The following is a 12147-nucleotide window of genomic DNA, read 5'->3' as shown; positions in this document are numbered from 1 at the left end:
AGCATGTTTTCAATCTCCCTGCTGAATGACCCCGTCGCTCCCCCCTTTGCCATTTCTGTGACGCTTATCCTTTATACGGCTAGTTGACAGAAAAATAATTTAAAAAAAAAGTGATGGCTCCTGGAAGAAAGTGAGAAAATAAAAACTAGTGCAACAACGAAAATTGGGCTAAAGGCTACAAATTGCCCTTTATAGCCTGCACCCTGCTGGAGCACAAGGCAAAATAAGTATAACTAAAATCTCCTTTCCAGCATATTCAGATCTTGATAGCGAATATTTGAGCAATTTTGCAATATTTCCTGATCTTAGGGCCATACTACAAGCAATAATAAACTAACAAGAAAAGAACTTAGTATTGCTTTGGGAAGTCAATTAGAAATGTATGGCTAGACAGACAGACTGTCTCGCCGGTGTGTCCTGCAGGGTTTGCCTCCCCCAATCTATCCATAAGCAGCAGCGGCATTATAAGGCAGCACATCCCACCACTCCTTACCCAAGGATTGGTTCCCACTTGCATGTGTCTGGTTCCTGTGGGTATATGTTTTTTCTGTCGCTCCCGTTATCGACCAGGACTGTATATCCATCCTGTCTGACCTCGGGTTTATACATCTTTGTCTTCATGTACTTCTTACCCGTGTCTCTGACCCCCCCCTTTCAGCTGCTGCAGACCCAGGGACTGCCCTCAGCGTGGTACATGGTGACTACCTATGTCCTAAGTCTATCCTCACCAAGAGGGACTCTAGTGTGTAATGTAAAATGTCTGTAAGATCTGTATGTTAAAGTATGATGCTTCTAGAACGTTCTAGAATCTCCCATTGCTACACATCAAGGAGACGAGCCTGTCATGTAGCTGCAATCCCCCCTCCCTTTCAGCCCCCTCCTTTTGGTCCTTATCAGCTCTGTGCTTGCTGGTAACCTGAAACTGTCCATTTCCTCTCGAATAACAGCTAGGGGGAAAATGTCTCTTTGTTGAAAACACAGGCTGTATGCCAGTATATGGGAAGTATTAAAACAAGTCATATTGTAAAAACCATACGCAGCAGAGATATAAAACTCACATTTCTGCGAAGGGCACGAAGCCAGCTTATTAATTCCTAATTTTCACAGTTATGACCTCTCCAGAAACTGATGTATGGATTGCTCCCAAATGGAGGGTCCTAAGTATAGCATGCTTGGTGTCTTCGGATTCTATTTGGTAAACCACAAACAATGATGCCCTATGTGTGTTGGTACAGGTTTTTCTCATTTAGATATAGCTATTCTAAGTTTTGTAGCCAAATCCTAACTTGGAGAGAGGGAGGTTGGACATCTCCAAACCGCCCATTTCATGAGGTCACAGACCCAAGTCTATAGTTATCCCCTAGCAAGTTCCAGTCAGTTAAGCTGGAGTTCTGATGCTGAACAGACCTACTTCATGTCTTGGGACGTTTGGCTGCTGCCCATCCCCCAAGCCGCATGGTCCGCCTGATACCGACTGAACACATGTGAGTGTTACTTTCTGTTCTTTCATCCACTTTGTTTTATATTTGCATTTGTACATATTTAATGTCTCAACTTTATAGCAACTTTTATCTGTATAATCACTACCCTTTTGGGAATAAATCTTAAAATTATCAGTTTGTCTCCATGCTCTAAGAAACGAACTATGCGCCTCTTTTAGATAATCGCTGATTTCAGGGGTTTGCCACGGACCCTCTTAATTTAACTCTGTGAATTAAGAAAAGCGTGGATGGTGGCAGCGTGGTGTGTGCGATTGATTAGGCTAGTTGGCAGGACAGAAGGGTCTTATATTGCTAAAGGGGGGCTGCGGCCACAGCATTGATAATTCCCTTACAGCGGTAGCCTAATTGTCCGTGCACAACAAGCAGCCCGTCCGGCGACTAATTATCCTAGGTGCAGTTCCCTGACTGACCTGAGGGTAAGGGGGGTGCCGGAGAGCTGCGAGTTCCAAAGTGGAACTGAGAAAGTGGGATATACATAAATCCCCGCAGTATCTTGGAAGGTTGTTAGCAGTGGTGGGGCACCCAAAATAACCCCCCTGCGGTAAATTGTTAGAGCAAGGTTAGCTTGCTGCATTTTTGTCACATGGTGCCAGTGGTGGGATAACTAAGATAAGCCCCCACTGTGCCTGTGATAGCCGTGTGCCGGCAGTGTGTCACGTCCGCTGATACACCCGTGTCAGTGGTGGGATTGTGACATATTGGTGTCCATCGCGTTTTGGTGACAGCGGGACCCACGTTCGTCACATAGTGATTACCAGGTAGTTGCTTTATTATACCCTCCAGGGTAAGCCCGGCCCATGCCAGAATGGGACCACACCCACCAGCGTTAGATAGATAGATTCCTGGTACTTACAAGACAATCTATATGTTTATTAGAAAAATTCAGATGAGTCACTCGCTTCAAATACTGAGTGATGGTTTCATCTTTCCTGTTGCGGAGGTGATTGTTGGTCCGTGCGATGAGATCAACTGTCAGACGCACCATGATTACTTCGTTGAAACAAAAGACTTGCTAAGTGTGTATGAGGCTAAGATAACGGATTCATCATTACCCTGAAAAGAAAAGAGAAAATTATGCCATATTATCTACTGCAGGTTTTCAGTTTATCCCTGATCTATACACAATCTCCCCGAGACATGCCAATACTATCTCTCAGAAGTTACAGGGGGAACAGTTCAGAACATAAAATCGATGTAAAGTTTATCTGACATGTAGTGACGCTTTCCTCAATATCAGGAGGCACGCACTGACCGCACAGCTCTGACAGCGAGTCATTAGAATGGATGTAACCTGTGACATACCTCTACTTTATTAGATAGTGCTCATTTACAATTATTCAGAAATTATCTAAAAAAAAAAGTCAACAGAACTGGGATTAGGCTAAATTAATTGTCTAAGAATCATCTATGGAGAGAGTGGGAGCTAATGCCTTGTCATCACTTGAAAGGTCACGGATGACCTATCACTGGGACCAAGTCTCCGGGCAGGAAGGGACCCTTGCTTCATGGCAACTGGATGCCCCAAGTCAGAGGGCAACTACCCTTAGTCATTTAATAAAACCAGTTAGATGCAGTGGCAATATATGTATTATGGCCCCAGTCTCAGTTCCAATTGTCACCCTTTTTTTTTTTTAAAGAACAAGCTTTTATGTTAATATTACAGAACATATCACACAGCAGAAAGGCATTCATAACGCCGAGCACTGCCATCTTTAATGGGCAAATCCACTCTGGCTTGCGCGCTCATATAGCAATTTCAGGGCAACCCCACCACCACCGTCACTATAATGCGCCCTATAGTTAGCGGTAGTCTGCCAAGCCTATAGCGGTGTTCTCACTGAGCTCCATAGGGAAAGTTCAGCAATGAGAAGGCATGTAAAATGTGACAGACAGCACATTAAAGAGAAACGTTTTTCTTCTCTAAAACGGAGACCACAATCTCCAGGAAAAAAACTAAACTCTTTGCTGAGCCAGTGTAAAAAAAAAGGTGGCACATGGCGGTATGCAACAAGGCTCAAATACCGCCAATCCGGATACCAAACTACTAAAAGGGGCATCTGTGTGCGGAACCGGATGTTACAAGGGGATTATGTAGGTGCGACACAAAGGCCGTAAGTGCTAAACAAACTTATTATAGGGGTAATACGACTGACACACTGCTATAGGGGCATATATGACTGGCACACTATTATAGGGGTATATGACTGGCACACTACACCATGTGCAGAATTATTAGGCAAGTTGTATTTGAGAGGATTCTTTTTATTATTGAATAACAACTATGTTCTCAATCAACCCAAAAGACTCAGATATCAAAGCTTAATATTTTTGGAAGTTGGAGTGTTTTTTTTTTTAGATTTGGCTATCTTAGGAGGATATCTGTTTGTGCAGGTAACTATTACTGTGCAGAATTATTAGGCAACTTAATAAAAACAAATATATACCCATCTCACTTGTTTATTTTCACCAGGTAAACCAATAGAGCAACACAAAATTTAGAAATAAACATTTCTGACAATCAAAAACAAAACAAAAAAATCAGTGACCAATATAGCCACCTTTCTTTACGATGACACTCAAAAGCCTTCCATCCATAGATTCTGTCAGTTGCTTGATCTGTTTATGATCAACATTGCGTGCCGCAGCCACCACAGCCTCCCTGACACTGTTCATAGAGGTGTAATGTTTTCACTCCCTGTAGATCTCACACTTTATGAGGGACTACAGGTTCTCTATGGGGTTCAGATCAGGTGAACAAGGGGGCCATGTCATTATTTTTCCTTCTTTTAGACCCTTACTGGCCAGCCACGCTGTGGAGTATTTGGATGCATGTGATGGAGCATTGTCCTGCATGAAAATCATGTTTTTCTTGAACGGTACCGACTTCTTCCTGTACAATGCTAGAAGAAGGTGTCTTCCAGAAGCTGCCAGTAGGTCTGGGAGTTGAGCTTCACTCCATCCTCAACCGGAAAAGGTCCCACAAGTTCATCTTTGATGATACCAGCCCATACCAATACCCCACCTGCACCTTGCTGGCGTCTGAGTCGGAGTGGAGCTCTCTGCCCTTTACTGATCCAGCCTTGGGCCCATCCATCTGGCCAATCAAGAGTCGCTCTCATTTCATCAGTCCATAAAACCTTAGAAAAATCAGTCTTAAGATATTTCTTGGCCCAGTCTTGACGTTTTATCTTATCTTTCTTGTTGAAAGGTGGTCGTTTTCCAGTCTTCCTTACCTTGGCCATGTCCCTGAGTGTGGCACACCTTGAGCTTTTTGATACTCCAGTAACGTTGCAGCTCTGAAATATGGCAAAACTGGGTGCAAAATGGCATCTTGGCAGCTTCACGCTTGATTTTCCTCAATTCATGGGCAGTTATCTTGCGCCTTTTTTTTTATCAACACGCTTCTTGCGACCCTGTTTGATATTTGCCATGAAACGCTTGATTGTTCAGTGATCACGCTTCAAATGTTTGGCAATTTCAACACTGCTGCTGCAAGACATCTCACAATTTTTGACTTTTCAGAGTCCGTCAAATCTCTCTTCTGACCCATTTTGCCAAAGGAAAGGAAGTTGCCTACTAATTAAGCACATCTTATATAGGGTGTTCATGTCATTAGACCACACCCCTCCTCATTACAGAGATGCAAGTCACCTGATTTACATAATTGGCAGTTGACTTTCAACCTGTACAGCTTGGAGTAGGACAACATGTATAAAAAGGATGATGTGATCAAAATACTCATTTGCCTAATAATTCTGCACACAGTGTATTATAGTGGTATATATGACTGGCACACTATTATAGAGGCATATGACTGGCACACTATTATAGGGGCATGTATCACTGACACACTATTATAGGGGCATATGACTGGCACACTATTATAGGGGCATGTATGACTGGAACACTTTTATAGGGGTAGATATGACTGGCACACTATTATAGGGGCATATAAGACTGGCACACTATTAAAGGGGTATATATGACTGGCACACTATTATAGGGGTATATAAGACTGGCACACTATTATAGGGGTATATATGACTGGCACACTATTATATGGGTATATATGACTGGCACACTATTATAGGGGCATATGACTGGCACACTATTATAGGGGTATATGACTGGCACACTATTATAGGGGTATATATGACTGGCACACTATTATAGGGGCATATGACTGGCACACTATTATAGGGGTATATGACTGGCACACTATTATAGGGGTATATATGACTGGCACACTATTATAGGGGCATATGACTGGCACACTACTATAGGGGCATGTATGACTGGAACACTTTTATAGGGGTAGATATGACTGGCACACTATTATAGGGGCATATAAGACTGGCACACTATTAAAGGGGTATATATGACTGGCACACTATTATAGGGGTATATAAGACTGGCACACTATTATAAGGGTATATATGACTGGCACACTATTATATGGGTATATATGACTGGCACACTATTATAGGGGCATATGACTGGCACACTATTATAGGGGTATATGACTGGCACACTATTATAGGGGTATATATGACTGGCACACTATTATAGGGGCATATGACTGGCACACTATTATAGGGGCATGTATGACTGGCACACTTTTATAGGGGTGTATATGACTGGCACACTATTATAGGGGCATATAAGACTGGCACACTTATATATGACTGGCACACTATTATAGGGGCATATATGACTGGCACACTATTATAGGGATATATATGACTGGCACGCTATTATAGGGGCATATGACTGGCATGCTATTATAGGGGTATATGACTGGCACACTATTATAGGGGTATATATGACTGGCACACTATTATAGGGGCATATAAGACTGGCACACTATTATAGGGGTATATATGACTGGCACACTATTATAGGGGTATGTATGACTGACACACTATTATAAGGGTATATGACTGGCACACTATTATAGGGGTATATATGACTGGCACACTATTATGGGGTATATATGACTGGCACACTATTATAGGGGTATATATGACTGGCACACTATTATAGGGGCATGTATGACTGGCACACTATTATAGGGGTATATATGACTGGCACACTATTATAGGGGTATGTATGACTGACACACTATTATAAGGGTATATGACTGGCACACTATTATAGGGGTATATATGACTGGCACACTATTATGGGGTATATATGACTGGCACACTATTATAGGGGTATATATGACTGGCACACTATTATAGGGGCATGTATGACTGACACACTATTATAAGGGTATATGACTGGCACACTATTATAGAGGTATATATGACTGGCACACTACTATAGGGGTATACATGACTGGAACACTATTATAGGGGCATATATGACTGACACACTATCATAGGGGTATATATGACTGGCACACTATTATAGGGGTATATATGACTGGTACACTATTATAGGGGCATATATGACTGGCACACTATTATAGGGGCATGTATGACTGGCACACTATTATAGGGGTATATATGACTGGCACACTATTATAGGGGCATATATGACTGGCACACTATTATAGGGGCACATATGACTGGAACACTATTATAGGGGTATATATGACTAGCACACTATTATAGGGGTATATATGACTGACACACTGTTATAGGGGCATATATGACTGGTACACTATTGTGTATATATGACTGGCACACTATTATAGGGGCATATGACTGGCACACTATTATAGGGGCATGTATGACTGGCACACTTTTATAGGGGTATATATGACTGGCACACTATTAAAGGGGTATATATGACTGGCACACTATTATAGGGGCATATATGACTGGCACGCTATTATAGGGGCATATGACTGGCATGCTATAATAGGGGTATATGACTGGCACACTATTATAGGGGTATATATGACTGGCACACTATTATAGGGGTATATATGACTGGCACACTATTATAGGGGTATATATGACTTGCACACTATTATAGGGGTATGTATGACTGACACACTATTATAAGGGTATATGACTGGCACACTATTATAGGGGTATATATGACTGGCACACTATTATAGGGGTATATATGACTGGCACACTATTATAGGGGTATATATGACTGGCACACTATTATAGGGGAATATATGACTGGCACACTATTATAGGGGTATATATAACTGGCACACTATTATAGGGGTATACATGACTGGAACACTATGATAGGGGCATGTATGACAGGCACACTATTATAGGGGTATATATGACTGGCACACTATTATAGGGGCATATATGACTGGCACACTATTATAGGGGTATAAACATGACTGGCACACTATTATAGGGACATGTATGACTGGCACACTATTATAGGGGCATGTATGACTGGCATAATGTTATAGGAGTATATATGACTGGCACATTATTATAGGGGTGTATGACTGGCACATTTTTATAGGGGCATATATGACTGGTACACTATTATAGGGGCATATATGACTGGAACACTATTGTGTATATATGATTAGCACACTATTATAGAGGCATATGACTGGCACACTATTATAGGGGTATATATGACTAGCACACTATTATAGGGGTATATATGACTGACACACTGCTATAGGGGCATATATGACTGGTACACTATTGTGTATATATGACTGGCACAATATTATAGAGGCATAACTGGCACACTATTATAGGGGCATATACAGTATGACTGACACACTGGTATAGGGGCATATATGACTGGCACACTATTGTGTATATATGATTGGCGCACTATTATAGAGGCATATGACTGGCACACTATTATAGGGGAATATATGACTGGCACACTATTATAGGGGCAGTTATGACTGGCACACTATTATAGGGGCATGTGACTGGCTCTGTAATAGGGGCATATATGACTGGTACACTATTATAGGGGCATATATGTCTGGCACACTATTATAGGGGCATATATGACTGGCACACCATTATAGGGGTATAAATGACTGGCACACTATTATAGGGATATATATGACTGGCACACTATTATAGGGGCATATATGACTTGCACACTATTATAGGGGCATATATGACTGGCACACTATTATAGGGGCATGTATAACTGGCACACTATTACAGGGGCATAAGACTGGCACACTATTATAGGAGCATATGACTGGCACACTATTATAGGGATATATATGACTGGCACACTATTATAGCGATATATATGACTGGCACACTATTATAGCGATATATATGACTGGCACACTATTATAGGGGCATATGACTGGAACACTGTTATAGGGTATATGACTGGCACATTATTATAGGGGTATATATGACTGACACACTGTTATAGGGGCATATATGACTGACTCTGTAATAGGGGTATATATGACTGACACACTATTATAGGGGTATATATGACTGGCACACTATTATAGGGGCATATATGACTGGCACACTATTATAGGGGTATATATGACTGACACACTATTATAGGGGTATATATGACTGGCACATTATGATTAGGGGTATATATTACTGGCACACTATTATAGGGCCATATATGACTGGCACACTGTTATAGGGGTATATATGACTGGCATACTATTATAGGGGTAAATATGACTGGCACACTATTATAGGGGTATATATGACTGGCACACTATTATAGGGGTATATATGACTGACACACTATTATAGGGGTATATATGACTGGCACATTATTATAGGGGAATATGACTGGCACACTATTATAGGGGTATATATGACTGGCACATTATTATAGGGGCATATGACTGGCACACTATTATAGGGGCATATGACTGGCACATTATTATAGGGGTATATATGACTGACACACTCTTAAAGGGGTATATATGACTGGCACATTATTATAGGGGCATATGACTGGCACCGTATTATAGGGGTAAATATGACTGGCACATTATTATAGGGGCATATAACTGGTACACTATTATAGGGCATATGACTGGCACATTATTATACGGGTATATATGACTGACACACTATTATAGGGGCATGTATGACTGGTACACTATTATAGGGGCATATGACTGGCATAATGTTATAGGAGTATATATGACTGGCACATTTTTATAGGGGCATATATGACTGGTACACTATTATAGGGGTATATATGATTGGCACACTATTATAGGGGCACATATGACTGGAACACTATTATAGGGGTATATATGACTAGCACACTATTATAGGGGTATATATGACTGACACACTGTTATAGGGGCATATATGACTGGTACACTATTGTGTATATATGACTGGCACACTATTATAGGGGCATATGACTGGCACACTATTATAGGGGCATGTATGACTGGCACACTTTTATAGGGGTATATATGACTGGCACACTATTAAAGGGGTATATATGACTGGCACACTATTATAGGGGCATATATGACTGGCACGCTATTATAGGGGCATATGACTGGCATGCTATAATAGGGGTATATATGACTGGCACACTATTATAGGGGTATATATGACTTGCACACTATTATAGGGGTATGTATGACTGACACACTATTATAAGGGTATATGACTGGCACACTATTATAGGGGTATATATGACTGGCACACTATTATAGGGGAATATATGACCGGCACACTATTATAGGGGTATATATAACTGGCACACTATTATAGGGGTATACATGACTGGAACACTATGATAGGGGCATGTATGACTGGCATACTATTATAGTGGTATATATGACTGGCACACTATTATAGGGGCATATATGACTGGCACACTATTATAGGGACATGTATGACTGGCACACTATTATAGGGGCATGTATGACTGGCATAATGTTATAGGAGTATATATGACTGGCACATTATTATAGGGGTGTATGACTGGCACATTTTTATAGGGGCATATATGACTGGTACACTATTATAGGGGTATATATGACTGGCACACTATTATAGGGGCATATATGACTGGAACACTATTGTGTATATATGATTAGCACACTATTATAGAGGCATATGACTGGCACACTATTATAGGGGTATATATGACTAGCACACTATTATAGGGGTATATATGACTGACACACTGCTATAGGGGCATATATGACTGGTACACTATTGTGTATATATGACTGGCACACTATTATAGAGGCATAACTGGCACACTATTATAGGGGCATATATGACTGACACACTGGTATAGGGGCATATATGACTGGCACACTATTGTGTATATATGATTGGCGCACTATTATAGAGGCATATGACTGGCACACTATTATAGGGGAATATATGACTGGCACACTATTATAGGGGCAGTTATGACTGGCACACTATTATAGGGGCATGTGACTGGCTCTGTAATAGGGGCATATATGACTGGTACACTATTATAGGGGTATAAATGACTGGCACACTATTATAGGGGCATATATGACTGGCACACTATTATAGGGGCATATATGACTGGCACACTATTATAGGGGCATATGACTGGCACAATATTATAGGGATATATATGACTGGCACACTATTATAGGGGCATATATGACTTGCACACTATTATAGGGGCATATATGACTGGCACACTATTATAGGGGCATATATGACTGGCACACAATTATAGGGGTATATATGACTGGCACACTATTATAGGGGCATGTATGACTGGCACACTATTACAGGGGCATATGACTGGCACACTATTATAGGAGCATATGACTGGCACACTATTATAGGGATATATATGACTGGCACACTATTATAGCGATATATATGACTGGCACACTATTATAGCGATATATATGACTGGCACACTATTATAGGGGCATATGACTGGAACACTGTTATAGGGTATATGACTGGCACATTATTATAGGGGTATATATGACTGACACACTGTTATAGGGGCATATATGACTGACTCTGTAATAGGGGCATATATGACTGGCACACTATTATAGGGGTATATATGACTGGCACGCTATTATAGGGGTATATATGACTGGAACACTATTATAGGGGCATATATGACTGGCACACTATTATAGGGGCATGTATGACTGGCACACTATTATAGGGGCATATGACTGGCACACTATTATAGGGGCATATGACTGGCACAATATTATAGGGATATATATGACTGGCACACTATTATAGGGGCATATATGACTTGCACACCATTATAGGGGCATATATGACTGGCACACTATTATAGAGGCATATGACTGGCACACCATTATAGGGGTATATATGACTGACACACTATTATAGGGGTATATATGACTGGCACACTATTATAGGGGCATGTATGACTGGCACACTATTATAGGGGCATATGACTGGCACACTATTATAGGGGCATATGACTGGCACACTATTATAGGGATATATATGACTGGCACACTATTATAGGGATATATATGACTGGCACACTATTATAGGGGCATATATGACTGGCACACTATTATAGGGGCATATATGACTTGCACACTATTATAGGGGCATATGACTTGAACACTGTTATAGGGGCAAATGACTGGCACATTATTATAGGGGTATATATGACTGGCACACTGTTATAGGGGCATATATGACTGACACACTATTGTGTATATATGATTGGC

General features: G+C 41.0%; 1 protein-coding gene across 2 annotated transcripts in view; it reads right to left on the bottom strand.

Annotated features, from left to right (window-relative positions):
• The window catches only part of PPP1R42 (protein phosphatase 1 regulatory subunit 42), a 130522-nt gene that overhangs the window by 90195 nt on the left and 28180 nt on the right, over positions 1-12147 (bottom strand). For both annotated transcript variants that reach the window (XM_073583885.1, XM_073583886.1), the window contains exon 2: positions 2356-2555. In XM_073583885.1, coding sequence (XP_073439986.1) covers positions 2356-2487 — 132 coding nt within the window. In that variant the 5' untranslated portion in view covers positions 2488-2555. The remainder of the gene's footprint in view (positions 1-2355; positions 2556-12147) is intronic.

The sequence above is a fragment of the Dendrobates tinctorius genome, unplaced genomic scaffold, assembly GCF_039654945.1.
Source record: "Dendrobates tinctorius isolate UK_male_01 unplaced genomic scaffold, ASM3965494v1 ptg000082l, whole genome shotgun sequence".
Classification (NCBI taxonomy): Eukaryota; Metazoa; Chordata; class Amphibia; order Anura; family Dendrobatidae; genus Dendrobates; species Dendrobates tinctorius.
This window is presented reverse-complemented; position numbering and strand designations above follow the sequence as displayed.